This window comes from Epinephelus lanceolatus, chromosome 10 (genome assembly GCF_041903045.1).
Source record: "Epinephelus lanceolatus isolate andai-2023 chromosome 10, ASM4190304v1, whole genome shotgun sequence".
In the NCBI taxonomy this organism is placed as follows: domain Eukaryota; kingdom Metazoa; phylum Chordata; class Actinopteri; order Perciformes; family Serranidae; genus Epinephelus; species Epinephelus lanceolatus.
Window position 1 is genome coordinate 13279408 of NC_135743.1, and position 23846 is coordinate 13303253.

Consider the following 23846-nt stretch of genomic DNA (forward strand, 5'->3'; position numbering starts at 1 on the left):
ATTTTGACTTGATGGTGGTGTTTGATAAAAGGCTGGGAGATCAGCAAAGTGAAGACAACAATGAGCCCGTTTATATGCACACAATAAACCGATCATTATCTGATTTCTGGAGGTACCAGATTATTCAAGTGGTCATGTAAACAGCATAATCCAATGTGCTTTATCAGATAAAAAGCCATTATCGGATTATGAGAAATCGGATAACACATCTAGCTTTTCCCCAATAGTCTGTTTTATTCGGTGCATGTATAACATTAATCTGGTATCTTTTGTTCTTTTACATCTGCACGTGTGAAAAGTCGTAGAAAATATGCCACTCGCATTTCCAGAGGTACAGGGGGACGTACTGTCATCTCATCGGGGCTCATGACATCCTTCATCAGATCACACAGTTTCACAAATGCTCTCTGAGACATCCTGAAATTCTCTCTCCATTCTGGATCTGAGAATTCCTTGAGGACCACTCTCTCCCACCAGTCCTTGCTCCGGACGCACATCCAGCAAGCACAGTGTTTTGGTAGGAGTGGAGGACCCATCATGCTGAGACCAAGGGCAGATGCTTGCTGAATGAAAGCCCATCATCGTTTTCTCCTCATTGAGAATAAGCGAAGGACAGCAGTGGTGTGTAGCCTATTTTGCAGGCTTAACAGCTCCCACATAAAGACAGCCCTGACCGTTAGCGTCGCCTCCATATTCTTCTTATTCTTCTTTGTGTAGCATTGCCATGGTGAAGAAGACAGGATGTTTTGAAACTAACAGGAAGTTTCTTCTTCTTGTTCTTCTTTTCGGTATTATGGCGAGTGGCAACCAGCGTTAAGGTGCATTACCGCCACCTACTGTAACAGGAAATTTGAGTTTTACGTCATGTACTTGGACAGAAATCCGACTAACGGACTGAATCATGTAAACCAGGGTTTTCTGATTATCGCATCATTACTGAAGTGCATGTAAACGCGTCAGATCAGATTATTACCATTACCTGATTATTCCAAGTTATCTGATTATTAACGGACTCACTGTGCAGGATTTAGTGGCATCTAGGTTAGATTGCAGAACTAAAACGTCTCCTGTGTGTCAATCATATTGGAGTACCAGGGTGGCTGATGCAAAATGTGAATGGCCCTTTCTAGAGCGAGTGTTTGGTTTGTCAGTTCTGCGCTACTGTACAACAATATGGCGGACTCTGTGAGAGGGGACCCGCTCAGTATGTAGGGTAACAAAAACACAACAATTCTTAATGTCAGCTGATTATAACTGCAAACAGTTACAAATATTATATTACATTTCTTCCAATAGATGCTGCCAAATTCCACACACTGGACCTTTAACCAATTTTATGGCAAGTCATTAAACAGTTGTTGGGACATTTTCCTGTAAACCAGTATTAGGGAACCTGCAGCTCCTCTTTAGCCCCTCTCCACTGACTCCTTGGGACTTTGATAAAATATTATATGGAAAAGTATAATGGTTATTTTTGAACATTTTGATTTTAGTTATTGTTGTGGATCTTAAGTGATTCTTACATTCTCCAACTGTAAAAGTGTGTAGCCTATCTATCACATTGAAAACAAGAAGTTTTAACATTACATCAACTGAAAATGTGCGTCATACACCTTTTGCCTGGCACCTTTTCCTCTAAATTTTGCCAAACCTCAATGGCAGTGCCTAGTCTTGAACCTCCAGCTAGGCTAGCAATGGATTTGTTTGCTTTCACCACCAACACTGCAAAGTTAAACTATTAAATGATCATAAATAACCCACTGCAGAGTTGCCATCTTGTTCTCAAACATAATAATGAATGCTAACTTAGACTTTTTAGTAATGTTGATAGGCAAATTTAGACTGAATAGGCTGTGTTAACTCCATTATGAGGCGCAAATATGTTTTCCAGGTCCAGATGTATTTTCTTTTTCATAATAAAAAATGACTCTTCTGATAGTATAGGTTGCTGACCCTTGCTCTGAACCACACATGTGAACCTCATAGTGCTAGAGGTAAAGTCAGAGGATCACCAAAGTGGGTAGAATACATCATCTGAGGACTGTGAATGTGTACAAAATGTCATTTCAATCTATCCATTACTCTTTGAGACATTTCAGTCTGAAACTCTGCAGCTGAACTACCCACTGACTGACACTGTCAACCCATCTGTGTCTGAGTAGGCTGTAAGACAACAGAAGAGAAGGGTGTATAAGAAAAGAAAAAAGTAAAATTTGGCACAAGAACAAGGAGAATATGGATTTGGCTTGTTCTGTCATAAAGTTATAACATGACAAAAGTTCAGTAGAAAGAAAAAAGATTAAAAAACGTGGGCAGGATATTGCACACGAGCGACTGCAGACGAGTGAGTCAGACTCATCAGGTCTGATAAACAGCTCGGATAATGTGGGAGCCTTTTGAATAGGAATTAGTCATTTAGGAGGAAAAGGAAGGTGGCGGGAAGTTTAGCGGCAGGAAAAATGAGGAAACGATGAGTCCAGGAGAAGATAAGGGCGTATTGGATGTTGTCCATTCTTCTGGTTAAAAAAAGAGACATCAATGAGGTTGGAGGGACAATGCATGGAGTCAGCTAGACTGGCTGCCCACACCCCTCATTACAAACTATGGCTTTATTACAGGCAGGAAATCAAAGCATGGTCCTTACGATAGTGTGTACATGTCTTTGTTCGACAGCCAAACAGCGACATGGAGCCTATGTTTTGTATATGAATGTGTGTGGAGGAGTAGGGGGTGATGAGGGGGTTAATCAGCCGAACAATGAGTACAACTCACAAACAGGATCCCTCTGTTTCCTGAAGTAGAGACTGTCTCCTTAAACAACACACACAAGCTGACTCTTGCGCTTTTGCACACATCCTTAAATCATACACACATTGTATGTACAGTAAGTTGTCTCTTTAGAGAGCCACTCCCACAGTCCCCCCCCCCCCCCCCCCCCCCCCCCCCCCCCCCCCCCCCACAAACACCATGTGTGCATTCAGATGTCTATTTTTGTCATTATGGGCGAATTCTGATCTATGGGTTTTGTTTCCCCTCCGTAATTACACACAACAAAGTCTCTGCTAACATGCAGTCTGCAGCCAGACAGTGTGCACACTCAGCATATAAACACACAGCATACACACAGCACACTGGGGGGCAGTCAGCAGCCTGTGCACTTTCTACCATCAGTAAAAGCACACCTGTCCCAGCTGCTGTTTTGAAGAGAACAAGAGGGAAAGAAGGAATGTGCTTCTCTCAGTTTTCCTGTCAGCCCCTCACCCCTCCCAGCCGACTTGTTTATCTAATTATTCCCATGGTCAGCTCATCTTGGCACACAGTGTCACAACATTCCTTCTTTCCTTCTTATGTTTTACTGTTTCCAAATCATATCTCTTACTCGTATCTTCTTACACCCTCTCTGTCTCAATTTATCACTCTCCTCTGTCACCTTTCATTCCAGTAAAATGACTTGGTGGTCTCGCAGTCCCACATTTATGAAATAGCCACACAGCTGATGTTCTGTACACTCAGATCATCTGCAGTGATAATCAGGTCTGTCTCGTGAAGCTGTCAGCCAGTGTAAGATTTATATAGATTTTAAAAGCGGAGCAGAGTGGAGCGACACAAGCTTTTCCTCGCTCTTGTTGTGCAGCAGATTTCACTCACCGACTACACATAAAAGTCCCCAATTAGCATTCACACCGAGGCTTTCTGTTACAGCTTTTTATTGGTTTACATGTATATGCGTGCGTGGCCTTGTTTGTAGATGCATTCGCTGCTGTAGGTATTTATGGGAGCCATGTGTGCAGGGAGTAGCAAGTGGCTTCCTATTCCCACTTTCACCAGCTTCTCCACCTTTGTTTTGATTTTGTAATCAGCATTTTTCCCCTCAGAGGCTGGTGGCTGCACAGCTGAGGGGCTGCGTGCAACGTAAGTAACACACAAAGACCACCTTCTTTTTTTCTCATAAACACAATCACATGTGCATAAAAATGTGACTCTTCAGCCCTTTTACTGTTACCAGTTGGCGCTGTAAGACCTTTGCTCCGCACGGAAATAGATATACAGGCAGCCCTCCGGTGTGTCTTCAGGGTTATATGGTGTTGTCCTGTAAGTCCTCTCTCCCAGATTCCTCCCCCTTCCTCTTCCTCCTCCTTCCCTCTGCTTCTGCAGCCCTCCAGAATGGGAACATTGAGTGAAGTGATATGTGGACAGCTAGTTATTAAACTGTCAGAGGACGGGCTGTGGACCAAAACACTGTCAGCACGAAAAACATTTCACCTTTGATATAAATCGTTTGTCAGGTATCCTCCTATCGGGGATTCAATATCTGTGCTCGACACCACTGGACCCAACGACAACGTTACATGTGTCAAGCACAAAGTTTCATTTAGCATCAAAAGTTGAATACATTTGCATTAAACTCACAAATGTACCTGCTTTAAATCACGTCTAATACTTGCATAGTGAACGCAAACACAAAGCAGATCCTAGTTGAGGAGAATACGATCAAAACTCAAGCCCAACAGGTGGTTCAGTACAGTTAAGGACTTAATGGAGGGTTAATGTTTTTCCAGTCTAAAAATGACACACACTTTTACATTTATACTCACAGAGCCTGAGGGGCTTTGGTCCTGTCTGAGCATGCTCTCTCACTTTGGCATTCATCCAGAATACACACATGTGGCAGCCCCGAGTGTGTTCGTGTGTAAAGGTGGAATTGGAGGTGTTTCTGAGTGGCAACCATGTAAAGTGGATATGGATTTGACTGCATGGGCGTATGTGTGTTCATGTTTCACGAAGCTCTGCGAATGGCGGAGATCCATTTTGTTTGACAGTTTTACAGACTTGTTTTCTTTTGGAAGAGGTGTAGATCATAGTTGGAACTTGTAAAGTTACTCAGGGGCTCGGAGGCAGAAGTGTGTGTGTCTGTGTGTGCAGGACATACACGTCTGCTGTGATGTACAGAGGTGCTGAGGAAAGACAGGAGACACAGCTGTTCAGGGGACTTGGAGTCTGTGCTTGCATTAGCAAACATTTCTGCAGCTTCCTGCACTGTTTGCACATTTGGAAGTTCGCTACATCTCTTTGCATGTTGAACTTATTCTGCATGGCGCTCAGCGGTTTTGTTTGGGTCAACTTCAACACATGAAACAAAGCTTTATTGGGTGTTCAAACACAGTAGTTACATTGCAGGTAATGACTCAGAACAGGCAACCGTAGCCAGTGACGGTCAATTTTTATCCATGAAAAATGACATCTAAATGTTTACATAAGAGACAGGGCAGTTAAAATATCTTTTCATCTGTATTCCTCTGAAATTCTAAAGTACCAGGTTTTCTCCATTGTTGCTAAATACTCTAGTTGCTTATTCATCCTTTTATTTCAATCATCAGATTGATCAGATTTATTCACCTCCTCTGTTCAATCAACCTTGAAGAACAAGGATGTTTCACAATTTCAATTGGAAATTCAGGTGAATTCACACCCATGTGCTTGCGTGCAAAAGCACACAGACAAACAGTGGCTTAACTTTTGTGGGGGAGGAGCTCTGTCAGGTAAACAAGTGTAAACTAATCTGAGCTGTAGCTAAGAAATGAGGCAACCACGAAAGCCCAGAGGAGCTGGAAACAGGACTAGACATAGAAAACACCTCAGGAAGGATGCTTTTTTTTAACGCTTGTATACCAGTGTGGTGTTAATGCAGCTCTGTGAGGGAGTTTTTCTTCCTCTTTCTGTTTTATTATGTCTTGTTTGTTTGTGTGGTATAAATGCAGTGTAGCTAAGTGTAATTAGATGTGACACTTCCCAGAACTTTCCAGGTGCGTTCTATCAGGGGACGGCAGATGTAAATTTGTCAATCTTGGTTAACTGTAGCACATGTATTTTAACTGCTGGTTTATACGCATTATCACTAACAATCAAACAGGTACCAAAATGGGGGGAAAATGGAGAGAAGAATAAGGAGAAGTAGAGAAATATTCTCCCAGGTGTAACACAATGAATACTGGCTCAGCAGACGAACCAGACAGAAGCTGAAGCTTTTAACTTATATCTGACCTGTCATCACAGATTTGTGACCAGACAAGTCGGTGTTGACACATCATGCACCTGTTGCTGACTAACTCTGATTCAGAGGGCAGAGGAAATCAGCAAAGCACGAGCAATGTTGCCCCCTAATGGTGCATTTTTATGACTGCATTCTCCTGCAGCAGACAAACATACCATGACCAATCCACAACCATTCCAGTGTTACACAATATTCAAGGACTACTTCACTGCTTCACCTTTGTCCCTATTCGTCACTCTGTCTGGGTGATGATAACCTGTTAAAACAATGTTCTGCTTCTACCAGTCCAACTGGCTCACCTGTTGAACCGCCCCCCATCTCTCACCTTGTCTCCTGCTCACATCTATAACACACTTTATGGGCTCTTAGCGTGCCTCTCTCTGTTGCTGTCGTTTTGTATCAGATGTCCTGAGGTGTGTCTTGGCTCTGCACAAAAATAGGTTGATTATATCAAAAAAACTGTGGCACAAAAGATCCGTTTTACCTGTTCATACAGATCTTGCACACACGAGCGATTAAGAGCACGCTTGCCCTTACATGCAGGCGTGCCCCACGCACTCATAGAGAGCTTTGCCATGACATTTAGACAAATAGAGTCTGTTTTCATTAATCCCCTCTAGTGTGCTGCTGTTTACTGTCAATCAGAACATTGACAGCTTTATAGCACACTGACTGTTGTATTTGTCCAAAAACATGTTTATCACTTTGGCTGCAGGGCGGGAAAATGACAGGCGGTGATGAAAATACATGAAGTTTACAACCAAGCGAGTGCTCTGATTCAAATTAAAAGCCTGTTGGAGATACAAACTAGGGAGCTTCTGTCTTAAAGGTCCAGTGTGTAGGATGAAGGGGGATATATTGGCAGAAATGGAATATAATACGTGTGTGTGTGTGTGTGTGTGTGTGTGTGTGTGTGTGTGTGTGTGTGTATAATCACATGAAAATAAGATTCTTTGTGTTTTCTTTACCCTTGAATGAGCTGTTAATATCTATATCGGGAATGGACCCTTGTTCAGAGTCTACCATGTTTCTACAGTAGCCCAGAAGGGACCAGAAGAGCCAAACACTGGCTCTAGATAGGGCCATTCACATTTACTTGTCAGCAACCATAGTAAGCAGTGTCAGAAAAACATAGATTTTTTTTAACATGAAACTACTTTATTCTGTGTTTTTACTGGTTTAAATCACCAGGTCAGTTTGTTTTGGAGAGGAAAAGACCTTTTCAGCTCCTGGTAAAAACCTCCTAAACATCTGGATTTTAAATTGAGCACACATTAGCAGGTGCTAGGCTAGTGGCCTATCAGTGATGAGCCAAACAGCTTTGGAGAAACACTGATTTGTAATGTAAAACTGCTTTATTTTGTGTTTTTACTGGTTTTAATCACCTGAGGCCTGTACTACGAAGCTCTTTCCGTTATCTGGCTTGACTAATCCTAACATTGGCCGTGTGGATAACTGGTACTACAAAGCTGGGTATCAACTAGTTCAGGAGGTGGCGGGGGTGTTAATTAAGAGTGACATCATCAAAATCATTAATGAAGTCAGCTACCTCATATAAGATGAAAGGTATGAAAATCTGTGTTCCTATAACGGAAATGCAGAAATATGGAAAATACTATCCAAAAATCCACGTCGGTCGAGACTTAAATCAGGTGTAGGTATCACTAGACTATACCTGACGTTAGTATAGAGTATTTTTTGCTACTTATTTGGCTGATGATGAAGATGTCACATTAAACACTTTAAAGTAATGCCAGACTGTTTCTGCTACTGACGTCAATGGTGGAAAAGTAGCCTAGTTAATGAGGTCTATCCTATCAGAATGTTGGGTGTATTGTATAATAACGGGAGCCAATTAACAGTGTGTGGATTATTTTACAAATAAAATGTATTTTTTCCTAGTTCTCATGACACAGGTGTCTCACGTTATTTTGAGCTGCAGTGATGCAGTCAAAGTATATAATAGCAACACTGTCACTGTGGACTAATATAAACGTTGCATAGGTTAAAAAACAGCTAAAATCATGTATTCAGTGTTGTAAACAATCTGTTTGTTAAAAGCTCTGTTTTAAATACAGCCCTGAAACAATGAAATGACCTACTATTTTTACTGACCTATAACAATATAAAGGCTACTCTTGTTTTAACCTGAGACTCTGGGCTTTCGTCCTCTTTTCTTCAGTGATCTGAATGGTCAGAGGTTAGGGTGTTGACAGGCTGTGATCTGATACCATGAACATAACCTGCTCCAGAGCTGGTTAGCTGGTCAGCATAAGTTACCATGGTGATTTATGCTGATAAAAAGAGGACCCACTTACTGAAAACCCAGAGTTAACCCTGAAGTTACCTCCCTAACTCCATAGTACAGGCCTCTGATCTGTTTGTTTTGGAGAGGAAGAGACCTGCATGGATAATTCAGCTCCTGGCAAAAACCTCCTGAACCATGAACACTGAAGGAATTCTAACTGGGAGAAGTTTCAGCTGGTTGCAATCTGCAATCCTCACTGCTACATACCACTGAATCCTACACACTGCTCCTTCAACTGTAACACACGAAGTATGAGAGTGAGGCAGTTGCTCTGTTTTCAACAGCATCCACAGTGTTTACTGGTCGTCATCTGACACAAAGGGACTCCGTGTTCCAGTTATCAGTCATTTATTGTGATACATGATAGAAACATTCTGCCAGCCAAGGCGAAGTCTAAATGAAGAGATTCTGACTTTCCAGGATGCTACAGTCTAAAGTCATTCAAGTGCTGTGCTGTAACACAAGTAGAGGAGTCTAAACACGTCGTTCAAGACGGGACACACAGTGAGCATGAGAGTCACAGCCAGAGTTCACACACACATTCACACACCAGAAAATCACGTCATATATCAAAATACAGTCGGAGCCAGTTGATTTGAAAATATTACAATATAGACAATCTTTTGCACTGACATGATACATCACTGGGCTCTTACATTCCCCTAGCATAACTCTGAATCAGCTGATAGGTAAATGAGCTACTGTCAGTCGCAGTGGGAAGAACAACGTTAAAGTCAACCAGAGCTCATAAAATAGACCTTTTCTCATCAGCCTACTTCATCCACCCACTTCCTTTAACGTCTCATCATTAATATGTATGTGCAAATTACTCAAACACCACAGTTTAATACTGGACAAGTAGGCCATCGGCTTTTTTAACGTCTGTCAAAATGTAAAACACTGAAATGTATTCACGTTAAGTCAAACAGCATTATGACAACAGCATTCTTCAGGACCGTTTTTTACTTTCTCTTCTGAAAACATCGAGGCAACTGTGAGTGTGTTTACCCAGCCGAAATGCCACACGAGCCTTTTTTGAAATGCAAAACAGCGACTATATAAAATACCTCCTGGGACTGTTTATACACCGAAACATGTGATCCTGACGTGAGCCAGCAGAACTTTTATGATTCAACAACTAAAGAATATCCACATTCTCTAATTCTGAATTATATACACGTCGTTAACATCTGTTGAGGCTACATAAAAAATGAAGATATAAAATTAGACATACAGTACATCTGAGGTGCTCTTACAAGGTGACAGTTACCTGCATATACGTAAGTTATGAATCCTAGTTACACTTGCATGCGACTCTTGCTGTCCAGTCATGTTCTGGGACAAATAAAGACAAGTGTAAAAGGAGGGCAGATTTTTTTCTAACATTGCAAACAGTTTTTTTAAACCTGTTATAAAGGTGTGTCACGAACAGAATTCTGCATAGTCTAAAATCGCGTCAGCCGTAATGTCCATAGGAGCATTGCAAAACCCAGAGGAAAGAAAGCAGGAAAAACAAAAAGCGAAAAAAGAGATTTGATATTCAGGCCAAGTGCAAATGCAAAAGAACATCAGATATTTATATTCAGATCTCTGTGATCACACTGAGAGGAAAAATGGAACCATAGTCAGCAGTGACAGTTCAGTCAAATGTCAAAGTTTTACAGGAACAAGGCAATTAATCATCAACTGAAGTCAAACCACCTTTTACAGACATGAGAAAAACTTTGATCCCTCAGTGAACTGTGCCCATAAACTGCTGTCACACCGCAACTTATTTGCTGAGATTCGTCGCACGTGTTTGGATAGTTACCCTCCGTGGTGGTGGCTCCTCGATGCTCCGATTGGCCACAAGGTCCTGCAGCTGCAGGGCCCCTCCACCGATGAAGCAGAAGGCCGGGCACACAGGAGCCGAACAGTCTATGTGTCCCTCCCACAGGATCCGCAACGAGTGGGCATCGTAGAAGGTGACGCGTCCTTTGTCACAGTCCAGACACACTCCCAGTCGGGGTGGCAGAGGAGCAGTGTGAGGGTGAGGCATGTTGCTATGGCTGCTACTGTGGGAGTGCATTGCCCCCTGGCTCTGGCTGTCCGCCTGGCTCTGAGTGTGACCATGTCCTTGAGGAAGAAGGATCTTGCCCATGCCCATTGTGAGGAAACAGAAGGGTGGAGCATCCTGGCCGTCCTCTGCCCCACTGTCATGGCCGCTGTCTGGGTCGCAGCTAGGTGTAGGCAGAGGGAAGGAGAAAATCAAGGTGTGCAAACGAAAAACAGCAAAGGAGAGAAATGTATCTGATGTTAGTAGGACTTGGAGATGTGAAATGCTCCAACTGCAACACCAGTTTCATAGCTCAAGTAGAGACAAACAACAAAACCAGTTGCTTTTTAGCTGTGTCTCCACATTTCTAGTACCATTTAGCCACCAAACATGGGTGGTTTTTAGCAACTCGTCACTGTGTTTCCACCAGGGATTGTGCCATAAAAAATGGTTGTTTTTTACCAAGGCATTGTTGTGTTTACTGCTGGGATAGTGTGATGAAAAGTAGTTGTTTTTAACTGAGACATGACTGTGTTTCCTGCAGCGATAGTGCAGTGAAACCAGCTGTGTTTGCAGGTGGGATACTGCCACAAAAACCAGTTGTTTTTACCAAGACATCTGAACATTTTCAGCTTGGATAGTGCCACAAAAACCAATTGTTTTCACTGAGACATTGCAGCATTTTCAGTTGGGATAGTGCCACAAAAAACATCGCTGCATTACCGGCGGCTTTTTAGTCACCAAAAGTGGATATTCTAAGCCAAAACATGATCTTTCCCGAACCACAACCAAGTGTTTTTTGTGCCTAAACATAACCACGTCAACCACAGCGCTGTTAAAATGTGAGGTTTTAATGTCCACTACATAATGACATACATATGTAATATACTTAGGGCCTGTCCCAATACCCCCCCTTAGCCCTACCCCTTGGCCCTACCCCTAGATTTGCATGTTCCCGCGAGGGGTAGGGGTGTCCCAATTCCTTTTTGGGTGTAGGGGTAGGGGGCATAACGAGGGGTAGTGGGTATGAAACTAGCCCTTCAAAGCGAGGGATTTCATATGCTGACTTGTCAGCGAGGGGTAGACGTCCTCATGGCTACCACCGAGCAAGAGAAGGGGAAAAAAGTTCATACATGTATAATTTCGCAAATAAACATGGAACTTTTGTAAAAATGTTTTTGAATAACTGTGTATTTGTGTAGAGAATAGTATAACAATTTTTTATTGCTATTCACGATGTCTAAATTGGAGTTGACAGAAAGCTAGCTAACTAGCTAACGTTACCGTCGCCAGGTTGCTAGTTAGCTAGCTAGCGCGCACTATCTGGCACCTGTCATCTGTCCTGTTCTGCAAAATTGTCAGATTTTTCACATTACGATAACACGCCAGCTAGTATAACTATGCTGCCTGGTAATGTTAGCTGGTTAGCTAGCTAGCTAGCTCGCAGAAGTCCCGTTGTACATTTCGTCTCGTCGTGTGTTGTTCATCAAACGAAGCACGATGAATACAACAAACGCGATCGGTAGGATGAACTCAACTGGAGACTCCATTGTAGATGCTGGTTGGAGATGTAGATGGCTCATGGCTTCCTATTTAAAATAGTTATGTATGTGTGAATGTAACCGATGCAGTGATGTAGTGAGTGGTGTCCCAATTCCTAGGGAAAGATTTCAACCCCTGCCCCTCGTTGCTTCATTTCGAGGGCCAGGGGGTAGGGCCAAGGGCTAAGGGGTAGTGGACAAGGGGGGGGTATCGGGACTGGGCCTTATTCTGATGATTAGGTTAGTCTCACCATTATCATCAACACCATTTCTAGCAGCAGCAGATGATGTAATGTCAATGTTGTGTTTGCAGGTTGTTCCACTGCCCCACTTAGCCAAACAATCCATTAAAATCAATCAATTAATGCTGCCTTAAGTATGGAGAAAGTAACAATTCTGGCATAGCTCCATCAAGATCATCAAGAGCTCTATCAGTCCCTGTGACAGAGGTCAATTCCATTTACATAGTATGATATTTGTTGTCATTAGGAACAACAATTAGTCTTGTGGGTAACAATTAATCTGGAGTCTAAATTCAGAGATTAAGGATTTAGTTACCGAGGGCTGGCCATGTCTTGAGGGAGATGAAACCACTCTTGTAGCTTAGTCTCCTGCCCTACTCCCACCTGCAAGAGAGAGAATGAGATATCTCAGTTGGTCACATCCATTTAGACTGAGCATGGAAGGCAAAGCTGATTTCATATGCAACACATTATAATACTAAACCAACTGACCAACAAGCATCACTCTCACCTTCACCACATAGGACCCAGGCTCCACAGAGCATGCCCAGTAGTGTTTGCCTTGAGTCACAGCTACGTCAGCCACCAGCAGGTCCGAAGTCAAGTGGCACGATGTGAGCGTGCGGTCGGCGGCCTGCAGGAGAGAGAGACCTGGCACGCTGCGGGCGTAGGTTTGGCCTTTACCCAGTGCCAGCCTGTCAGCGTGCAACCCCCAGCGTGAGTCCAAGGAGAAACTCAACACTGAGAGGACGGGAAAAGGAGGCATACCGGGAGGGAAAGGTGGGGTGAGGAGAGAGAGAGAGATGGCGAGGAAGGTAACGGAGAGGAGTCAGGAGGGAGGAGGTGTTAGAACCTGAAGCTGGGACAGTCAGGCTACAGCAAGTCTGAGCATATAATGGAATAAAAGCTAAAGAGGAGTGGGCGGAGAACACGTAATAAGAGGCAGATCAAGAGGTAAAGTAGGATGAAGGGACTTAAGCAAAGGAAGGAAACGTGAGAAACAGAGTAAAGGTAACTCGATCCACATATTGTTCCAACTGATCAGATCATAGAATTTCGAGTGCAGAATAACACCAACAGGAAACAACAGACAACATAAAGGAGCAATACATATAATTTTGTAAAGTGCAGAAGGACAGACCTGTAGCAAGAATGACGAGATGAAACGGGAATGCAGAATAAAAAAAGGAAGGTTTGGTGCAGAAGCTAAAATAAAAAATAAAGTAGGAATGGAGGAAATGAAGGGATGGAAGAAGAAGAGAAAAGAAATATCAAGGTTAGTCAATTAATGGAAAAATGGCAAGACAGGAAACATATCTGTAACTGCCAACAGTTTTTTCTTTGTTACCAATGCAAACCAACTTGTTTTAGGTACTTAAAAAAATGAATGAATTCAGTGAACCTGCATTGGAAACAAAGAATGGCCTTATTTGTTTGTAGAAAAATGGACAGATGAGTTTTTGTCGTGAAAGAAATGTAAAAATCAAAAAGACCGAGCATGTCAAATAACAGATGTCCATATCTCACCAGGTGCTGGTGGAGTGTGGAGGTAAACTTCTTCACTGTACTCTCCAAACCCGGCCTTATTGCAGCCTCTCACCCTGAGCACGTACACGCTGTCCATCTGCAGCCGATCGACCACAGCGTTGGTCCCTCTCACTTCATCCAGACGCAGCCACGCTACCGCCGCATTAGGGGATCTGGTGCCGCCCCACGTGGCTGCAGCCCCCCCTGCTCGTCGCTGGTATTCGACAGAGAAATGCCAAGCTGGGGCCGAGTCCTGAGGGAGGCGCCAGCATAGAAACAGCTGGTCATAAGCAAGTGTCTTTTGAGTGTCAATGACTGGAGCCAGTGGGGCTGCGGAGGAGACACACAGAGACATTAATTTACCTTAATAAAGAATTATTTGACTTTTACATGGTTCTTATCACAGCAACAAAGGAACCTACCACGTATGAAACCCAAGCTGCTGATGAGCTTGACTTCTTTGGATGCATCTAGGTGAAAGTGTCTGAAGGAGGGATCAGCTGAGAGAGTGAAACACTGGAGGTTTTCTATCGCCTTCACCAGCCTGGAGGGACACACACACACACACACACACACATACACACATACACAAAAATAAAAAATGTCAGAAATCCAACTATTTCCTCCTGAGTTTGGGATTCAGCTGAATAAGCGTTTGTCACCTGCTGTGAGTGATTCTGGCGGCCTGCACAAAGCAGGGTTGATCGGTCTCCTTCAGCAGCTCCTGCGTGTAGGCCATCAGGCCCGCATGCTCCAGCAGGCTCCGCCTCTCTGAGACCTGGGCAGACAGAGCATCCTCCCTCCTGTTGCGAGATCCCTCCAGGGCCAGAGCCAAAGCCCCCTGACGCTCCGCCACAGCCGCTCCCAGCTCTCGGATGCAGTGAGTCAGCTGATGCAGAGCCACTGCACTGTTCGCCTGGACAGAGACAGGAGACATTGTCACTGCTGAGTTAAAAAAACATAAAATAAAATAAAAAAAGACAGATTAGTACGGATAAACACAGAGATAATGCCTTTGCTGCTGCCAGCATAGAAGTGTGTCATTGCACTAGAGCCCCAGGCCTCCAGAGGGCCCACTAGGACTACCTGTACCTTCAGTTGCAGCTGTAGTTAAAGTAAATTGGCAGGACTGGGGATGGATTCCCTTTGTATTAAAGCAAAATAAAGAAAGTGGTATCATCTAAACTACACAGTGGCATTCCCAGAATTCTTTTCCCAGGGGTGGCCAGATGGAGCCTCTGAAAAGATTGGGCTGGCACACCAAAACCAAGCAAAGCAATAACTAGATTTCAGGAGTGTGATTATAATGTTAAAGTATTTATACTATGTGAAAACTATTTTTAACGAACCGAACTTACTGGGAACAAGACTTCTCAAGTTTAGGGGAGACTTGGGGGCACCCGTGGAAGCCATTTTGATTCAGATATCTTGAGGTGAGAGTTCAAGGGACCCATTTGAGAATGGCCATGCCAGTTGTTCCCTCGCCAAAATTAAGCCCAAATATAGAGCATTATTTAGCCCCTTTACCAACAAGCTATGCAGACATAAGGTTGTCTAGATTCGCAAGTGAATGACTGTTGATGAATGAGTAGTAGAATTCCTGGTAGCCAAACAGGACAATCAGTTCTATGGAGACAACAAAATACTGTGGCAAAGACTCTTGCAAATACTGTTGCACCTGTATAGATGCAGCCATTTTGAGAAAGGACAGTGTACCTCCATCTGTTTGATGGCAGCTTCCAGTTGAGTGATCTGGCCCTGTATTGTCTCCTGGTTGGCCAGGATAAAGTTGACTTCCTTGGTCACCTTTTCCTGTAAGACCCAAACAAAAAGTTGACATTTCAAGGCTGCTGACACCAGGATCCTACCACAGTCGAAGCAGACTCACCTTAAGGGCCTGGTAGGCCTGTGCTATGGGCAACACTTTGTGTCCATGGTGGACACGACGAAGCTTACAAAGTGGGCACAGTAACCTCTGGCAGTTACGGCAGTACCACTGCATTCTCTCCTGCTCATGCTCTGTGCATGTCAGGACCTGGAGCACAAAGAGGATTAAGGCACAATACCAATAGAAGAGAAACGACTGTATATGATGCACAAAAAAACAAAAAGAGGCAAACCTTTGGCCTGAAGTTGTTGGTGGGTAGAATGTGTTCGTGCTGAGCTCGAGGGGTTCCCCAAGGGTGGTAGAGCTTAAAACACTCATTGCAGAAGTTGGACTTGCAGTCAGCGCAACCCTTAGTGGCCTCCAGAGACTGAGGAGGCTTACAGAAACCACACATGATGGCTACGCTGCCCAGACTCACTGTGTGCCTGTACCTAAAGGGCAGACAGGGGTACAGGAAGATAAGGAAAGGGCTAAATATGCAGCAGGGGAAAAAAAAAGAAAGCAAGAGAGGGAGAGTCCTTAAAACTCAACAAAGGGAAGATCGGGCTCATCGAGTTTGCCCTGCTCTCTTTTCAGTAGTTAGGAGTCTAACTCTTTTACAGCCTGACCTGGATACATCACCAGCAGCTGCCTTGTTAGTGCATCCTGCGCAGTAAAACATGCACCGTCACACTTTCCTGACCAACACCACCACTGTCTCAGGAGGCAGCAGCTGCACTCATCAAACTGCTGCGTGTGAAACAGGGAAACTGCCTCTCCCCATAACTCTCTCTCTCTCCCCATCTCAGAAAGCAGCTCCGCTCACTTTGATCTCCACTACTTGAACTGATAAGAGAAGAGGATGATTAACATTAAAGAGAGATGAGAAGTATTTCACTCCAAACTTCCTCGACATAACTTCGGTTAAACTGGACCACAGTCGTGCCGTATAGTACACTGCAGTTTTTGAGCTGCCCCTGCAGTCGGCTCTCAGGGTTTGCCTTGGATCAGGAGTAAAGGAGAGATTCATTATTGAAACTCCTTCCAGCAAATGATTTCCTGTCTCATTTATAAAGCAGTATTGACTGATCCATTCATTCGCTGCCTTTCTTCACTGCCTTCATCTGTAAAAAGGATTTTTTTCCATAAGCATGATTACTTTCTTTAAGATTTCTCTTAATGAGCTGATGACGAAACATTACTTTTATAATTTCAAACAGCAGTACACTCTGACAACACCCCTGACTCTGTGTGCTACAGTATTTACTGTATCTGTGTTTGCATACCTCTCCACAATCCGCTCAAGTGTGAGGTTGCGAAGGCAGTCTGTCAGGCCTCTCTCTCCGAGCTCTACGTCCTGCTGGCAGGAAGGACATGGAAACAATGTGGGGGGAAGGGACGTGTCCTTCCGCCTCCGCCCTGGGTATGTCCCGCACACTGGAGGAAGGACGCAGGTGTAGAGGAGGGAAAATGACGGCGAGAGAGACAGGAGAAAAAGTGAAAAAAACAACAACATAGCTCTCTGTCTCTCATTTATATACACAGAGAAAAAAGAACTGTGATAAATAACAGTTAGTTCACTGTGAAGGAAACAGTATTTGCTTACACACACACACACACACACACACACATACTGAAACACACCTGCTCGACAGATGCTCACTGCCCTGTATGCCTCCTTGACTCTCTCTACCTCTGTGGCCTTTGCTCTACATGCACTTAAATAAGTCATGAGATGAATGCATGAAGCCCCTGATGCTCAGCGGGATACTGATGTGTCAGCTGCATCACCTATGAAGCTCAGATGCTAACAGGACAGTGGCGTCATATCACGCCATCATCTTTGCATTTTTAAACGATGATGTCACTCTGAGGTGGCTTACTGCTGAGATCATTCCATTTTCAACGCTTATATAGCTTTTCAAAATTTCCCAACACATGCTCACACATCATCGTCACATCCTTTCTCCACCTGTTCTGAGGACCCGCTCCAGGCGGTCAGGGGTCCTGGGTGTGGGTCTTCGTGCCTGTCGTGGGGAGCGTGTGTTGGGTGTGGAGGCAGGTGAATTGGGCTCTGGAGGGAGGTCTGGAGGAGGATAACCTCTTTGTACCAACACCTCTGCCGCACATAGTAGACACACACTGTGCTGGCATGGCAGAAGGATGGGTTGCTTCACCATCTCATCACACACCGGGCAATGCAGCTCCTGTTCCATGCTCTTCATGTTGGACTGGAGAGGAGAATACCAAAAAGAGTACGGAGTCACATTCAATAAAGGCTGAGTCACTAGAGTAAATAAAGAATCCACTGCTCTTTACATTCTGCACCTCCTGTGACCTGAAAAAAATGCATATGAGATGTGTAGGAGTCAAGAGCGAGAGGGGGAGCTGCGGCAGACACTGGTTACGTAGGCTGATGGTGGATGTGCCGAGCTCAGGGAGGGCAAATGTGGAGGAAAAAAATACATTTCCTTGACTTCAGGTGTTAGCCAGTCTCCTGTAATACAAATGGAGTCCTCTAGCCTCACCTTCCTGTTGAACAGCTCAGATGTAGAACTGGTTTATCCATCTCTGGCACAGGATCTGGTTTGGTACACTTGTCCGAGGGCAACATTTTCAAATCAATAAAATAAACATAGCTCCCAGTTTTGCTGCTAACACCTCGGTTTTCAAGTGTTAGTGGTTGTGGAGGCCTCATTCCGGTGTTTCAGTTGCTAAACGCAGCATCCCGTTTCTATGACAACGCGCATCATCTCTGCCTTCTAATCGTATGCAGCCTGTAAGCATTTAAAGCTACTGTTAGCCAACATATTATGCTGATTACAGTCCCCAAACACCCACCGCTTTATCTGCTGCAACGTTTGAAATGTGTGGATATGTTATCTGCGGCCTTGCTTTATTATTTCCCCCCACGGTGCTTCAGCTAAGCTATAAAGAAAACCCGTCTTTGATTGAACGGATGCCAAAAAAATGTTGTAACGCTAGTAATGCCTCACATTCCTTCATCACATACGCAACTTGTGCATCCAGATGCATGGAGAGGAAAATATGTGATGGAATATGAAGAGAGCGAATGAAAGATGATAATTATATTTCGTTTAAAATACGCACACGTGGTCAAATAATAAAAATGAGCGTCATACTTACACTAATGCGAACCAACGCGTCCATGATAGAGGTAAAGGTTTGTAACTCTGCTTCTGCCATGCCTCCACGATGCCAGCGTCCCTGCGATATAACTAAACCCCCTTTTATTCTGGGGGAAAGACAGGGGCAGGTTGTGTGAGTGGAAGAAGGGAAAAAGCGACCCTGGGCCTTGGATTTGCTGTCGGTGCTTTCCTGTGCTCGGTGTGTGCTGTTACGCACACGCTGATTCTGTGCTGTCTGTCTCAAAGCAGCGAGTCGACTCGGTGTGCAAATAAGATGGGAGGGAGGGGGGGATGTGGAAAGGTCTGGTTTATGCTATCACAGCTGCATTGCCCGAGGAATGATTAATATGTTACACTGTTTAAAAATGCTCTTGGAAGATGGTTTTAATGTTTCAGCAGTTGCTATTTTATTTTAACATATGCGTGTGTAACAGTGTAAAAACACCTTGTCTGGTCTCATCATAAAATCCATCTAATAACGGCTGTTATTTTTCATAGGAATAAAATAATTCTGAAACATGTCGCTTCCTTCCGGTTTCCTCCCCACAGCCTAAATATTCCGCAGCTCTCAAAATAAATCTTCTAGTTGTTGTTTTCGCCTCTGTAGCCTAAAATCGCTGTGCCAAATTGGTTGTGGCCCAGTTTTGGTAGTAACACTAGATGGCAGTGTTGTGTAAAGAAAAACAAGAGCAGTCCTCTCTCAATTGTTGTCCGTGTCCGGAACCTTTGGATGCTGGCTGTTGGTAAAACCGGTCTGTAATTGAGAGTGCACTAGCTTCAAACGGTGATGTCGGTTGTTGTAGCAACCGTCGAAAGGCGTAACAGCGTGGACGTTGTATCTGTAGTTAGTTGTGTTGGTAGTAATAGTAGCTAAATATTAGTTAACGTCGCGATATGTTTGCTAAAATTAATTTGAATGCGTCTCACGTTCACCGTCGAGTTGTGTTTATCTTGGTTTTGAATAAAGTTAGCTTAATGTGCTAAGTGCTAAGTGAGCTAAATACGCTAACCTAACACCGGTTTAGCTTCCAGACAGATTTCAGTTTCAGTAAGTGCTTTTTACCGTGCATTGTATGTTTGTATACTCGTTGTCTGATTAAGAAGAAAAGAAAATAGTTGCTCGGCATGTCGGCTGTCAGCAACCTCGTCCCTGCGCGGTTCCTGACCATCACAGCCCACCTCGTCATTGTTATCACCATCTTTTGGTCGAGGGTAAGAAACACAGATTTTATTCAATTCACTAAGCTTTATTGGCACAATTACCATTTTATACACTGAAAACTCAAAAACGAAATGAACAACAATGTATTATTACAAATGCATAGATATAAATCTTCAAAAAAAAAATCAAGTGAAGGAGTAAAATAGAAAGGCAGAGTGTGATCTGTGATGAGGTGAACTATAGGCTATGTTGTTGTGTTGGTTGTCTCTTGGCTGTGACATGCACTGACATGTCTTGCTGCATCTATGACGTTGACGCTATTTTTGTTGCATTTCAGTCTGGTCAAAGAGTTTACATTTAATTTTTGTAAAGAAGTTTGTTCTAAGGTCTTCATATGTGCTATACTGTAGCAGGAAATGTTGCTCTGTCTCCATTGGGGTGGGCGATATGGCCCTGAAATAATATGATAATTCAGGGTATTTTTGCTATAACGTTTTTCTTGACCATATGACAACTTAGTGGAAAAAAAGACAAATGTATAATAAGTCTGCAACTAACGATTATTTTCATTGTCGACTAACCTATTGATTATTTCTTCGATTAGTCGACTAATCATTTTATCGAAAAATGTGTTAAAATGTTGAAAAATGTCGGTCTGTCTCTCCCAAACCCAAATTATTATCTAATGTCTTGTTTCGTACTCACGCCAAAGGGTTTTCGTTCACCGTCATGGGAGAGTGTGTAAAGCTGCCAATATTTTAACGTAAGAAGCTGCAGTAAGAGTATTTTAGGGTACTTTTATAGTACTTCTCTAAGAAAAATGACTCAAACCGATTAGTCGACTACTAAAATAGTCATCGATTAGTTGACTTATTGTTGCAGCCCTAATATATATATATATATATATATATACATAATTTTAAGAAATAGAAATGCAACAAATAAAGTGTTATAGTTTTACATGTCATGAGTTTGCCTTCAAATATTCAGTAAAACTAAACAAAAATGATCTCTCAATTCTTTAGTTTGTGAACAACAACAGTAACTCAGAGGGAGATTCAGATTCTGTATACAATATTAATAGTTCAACAAAACAAAATCTAATTTAAAAAAGCTCCCAAATACAAAAAAAATGTACACTGGGATCTATAAATCAACAGGCGATTTCCTTCCCTATTAGCAAAATCCCTAAATAATTGAGATGTGTTTTTTTTCCCACCTGGACCTTTATGCTCTGCCATTTCTCCTCTAATCATCACTCTGTAACCTGTGACAGGCTGTTATGCTACCATAACTATTGCACATTCACATGTATGTAGTTTTTTGTTGAGCAGCACGAAGGTTTACATTACCAAAGGTTTATGACAAAATCATTTGCCGAAACAGACTCCTGTGTCTGCAAGAGAGGAGAGGGAGAGACGCTGTGCTGCTGCCAGAGGAGCCGCTGAATGAGTTCCCTCTGAGCGGTAACTCATTAAAAGAGTCTGAGAGGTCTGGGGCTGTTCATAAAACATTCAGGATGCCCAGGCCTAACGACGCCACAGTTTATTCCGCACTACTGAGGCTGCTCCCCTTTCTGGAACCTCCGCAGAGGCAGTAATAATTCTGCTTTTAGCCATACTTGTTGTTGGCGCGGGTAACAGTATGACATCATTCTTCATATGATATTAAAAATGATATCAATATTCTTGTAAACCCCTGTCTCCACCTGTCTCTTAGGACAGAGCTGACATGGCCTGTCTTCTCCAGGCAGCCAGGTCTGCCTGTGTCTGCCAGACTCTATGGCCAGGCTGTGATCACTGAGTCTGAACATCATCATAGTCTATATCTTTCTCAGTTTCTGATCTGTCACAGCAGTCAGATCATTTGCCATTGTGTACTGTCTGTTTAGGGCCAAATAGCATTGAAGTTTGTTTTGGGGTTTTGTGGTGGATGTCCAATTGTTGATGTAGTTTTCTAATAATCACAAACTCTCTGTTAGATGTGGGAGTTTTTTCATAACCAATAATGCAGTGTCACCTGAATATATACATTCACCACTGTTTCTCAAGCCAAATTTGTGAGTGTTTTATTGTTAAACTGTTTGACTTTTTTTGTTTCACAGGAAAACAACGTGAAGGCTTGCTTGCCTTTGGACTACACCCAAGAGCAATACGACGATGAAGACAGAAAGTAAGAAAACATTTGACAAGCATACACACACAGAGTAGTAAGAAATAACTTGACACACAGGCATACGCATCTGCTAATTTGTCTCTCTCTGTCTCAGGTTGGTGGTGGCATTGGCAGTCACCCTCGGTCTGTTTGCTATAGAGTTGGCTGGATTCTTCTCAGGAGTGTCTATGTTCAACTGCAGCCAAGGTCTCCTGTGTATCCTTTACTCCGATAGTGTGCATCTGACCTTGATGAGGATTGATGTAAAAGATAAGATAAGCCTTTACTGATCCCCCAGAGAGGAAATTAGAGTGTCACAGCAGCACAGGGACAGAAATTAATACTGATGAATATGAAGGTAGAAGAACAGGTACAGGTGAATAAAAACAAATATTCAATCAACAGTGGAGCTTAACACTAAATATGTTTTGGTGTCAAATTATATCCAATTAAATGCCCGGGTAGCTGAATGGTCCTCGCATGTGCCACATAAGCAACGTGTCTCTGGTTCAAGTTTCACTTAGGACTTTTTTGCCCTACCCTTCTCGCCCCCTTTGTTTCCCACCCAACTTCAGTACCAACTGTCCAATAAAGGCAAACATGCCAAAATTTAATCTGAGAGTAATATTATACTCTGTGCAGAAACTGAGATGTTGATATGGAGCTCTCGTGCAGACAGGAGATAAGAGCAGCAAGAGGACAAAGAAAGTGAGGTGGGATTTCATTTTGGCCTAGAATTAATGACAGCCTCGACACACGCCAGGAAATTGGTGTCAAATGAAAAATCTCTTGAGGAGCCCTGTAGATAAATCAAGGTGTAAAATGAGATAAGTGAGCCTAAAAAGTCATTCTAGTCGTCAGTTACAGTTCCATGACTCCAAACTCCTGTTTACTCGCCTCTTTGCCTACTATAGCAACGGGAGCTCATGCCAGTGCCTCAGTGGCTCTGCTTTTCTTTCTATTTGAGCAGTGGGAGTGTGACATCTACTGGTGGAGCCTTGCCATTTGCAGGTTAGTGTATATTTACTCAATAATGTGTCTTTATTTCTCCCAAAGTGTTTTTTTGGTTTCCCTGACGGATGTTACACCCAGCACTGGCTGTCCATTGCAGCGCATCCGTATCATTGTCTTTCTTTGTGTTTGAGAAGTGGGAGTGCTGGACATACTGGGTTATATTTGCCACCTGCAGGTTGGTCTGTGTCTGAATGTATTGATGTGCATGCGTGTATTAGCCTTCAAGAGAGCAAAGTGATATAGCCTCTATAAATAATGAATGTGTGTAAGCACTGTGGCACTATCCTCAGTTGGTTTTCCCTACATCATATCTCTGTCTGTCTCTTTTTACAGTGTGCTACCCGCTTTTGTGGAGATTCTCCTGTTCATAGCTGTTTTCGGACTGAAGAAGAAGCCGCTATGAGAGACATGAAAGACAGTCCGGATGTGAAATGCTACAAATGAGTGTGGATGTGGACATCTGTTCCGATGTATCAACAGATAGGCTACTGTAACAACACAAGGTCTGTGATTCATTATCAGTGTGCTGAGGAATGAACTGATGAACAATGTTTAATGGACTTGTGTGCATAAACTGCACCAACAAACATCAGAGGGATGAACAAGCTGTCCTCGGTATTTAATGTTGTTTTATATTTTGAATAAGATAGATGCAAAAAAGGCAATAACCTTGTCAAGAGAAAAGTGATAAGTTGTCATCTGTTTTTTAATGTTCTCACTTTGTCAAATTTTCATGGAAGGTCTTAAAAATGACAAGATAATCCCAAATACATTTTGTACATATTGTTTCTCAAA

The 23846-nt window shown here is 43.1% G+C and overlaps 2 protein-coding genes across 7 annotated transcripts; one reads left to right on the forward strand and one right to left on the reverse strand.

The window, feature by feature from the left end:
• Positions 1–8691: 8691 nt before the first annotated feature.
• Positions 8692–18944, reverse strand: trim46a (tripartite motif containing 46a). 5 transcript variants are annotated; one of them, XM_078171574.1, is made up of 12 exons: positions 18720–18944; positions 17545–17803; positions 16859–17009; positions 15826–16024; positions 15594–15740; positions 15422–15517; positions 14368–14621; positions 14128–14249; positions 13706–14035; positions 12690–12856; positions 12495–12562; positions 8692–10579 (listed from the first exon to the last, which is right to left on the reverse strand). In XM_078171574.1, exons 1-12 carry the CDS (start codon positions 18777–18779, stop codon positions 10132–10134), a joined length of 2301 nt encoding a protein of 766 aa, XP_078027700.1. In that variant the 5' UTR covers positions 18780–18944; the 3' UTR covers positions 8692–10131. The 5 variants fall into 5 exon arrangements, 4 of the variants coding, with proteins under 4 accessions (XP_078027700.1, XP_033495519.1, XP_078027701.1 ...); XM_033639628.2 differs by having other exon boundaries at positions 12690–12919; XR_013492184.1 differs by lacking the exon at positions 8692–10579 and adding an exon at positions 13320–13384.
• A 518-nt stretch (positions 18945–19462) lies between these two features.
• On the forward strand, positions 19463–23846 carry tmem107l (transmembrane protein 107 like). 2 transcript variants are annotated; one of them, XM_033640179.2, is made up of 5 exons: positions 19463–19933; positions 21988–22055; positions 22153–22253; positions 22952–23048; positions 23385–23846. In XM_033640179.2, the coding sequence occupies exons 1-5, from the start codon at positions 19847–19849 to the stop codon at positions 23452–23454; spliced, it is 423 nt and encodes a 140-aa protein (XP_033496070.1). In that variant the 5' UTR covers positions 19463–19846; the 3' UTR covers positions 23455–23846. The 2 variants fall into 2 exon arrangements, with proteins under 2 accessions (XP_033496070.1, XP_033496071.1); XM_033640180.2 differs by lacking the exon at positions 22952–23048 and adding an exon at positions 23130–23226 and having other exon boundaries at positions 19464–19933.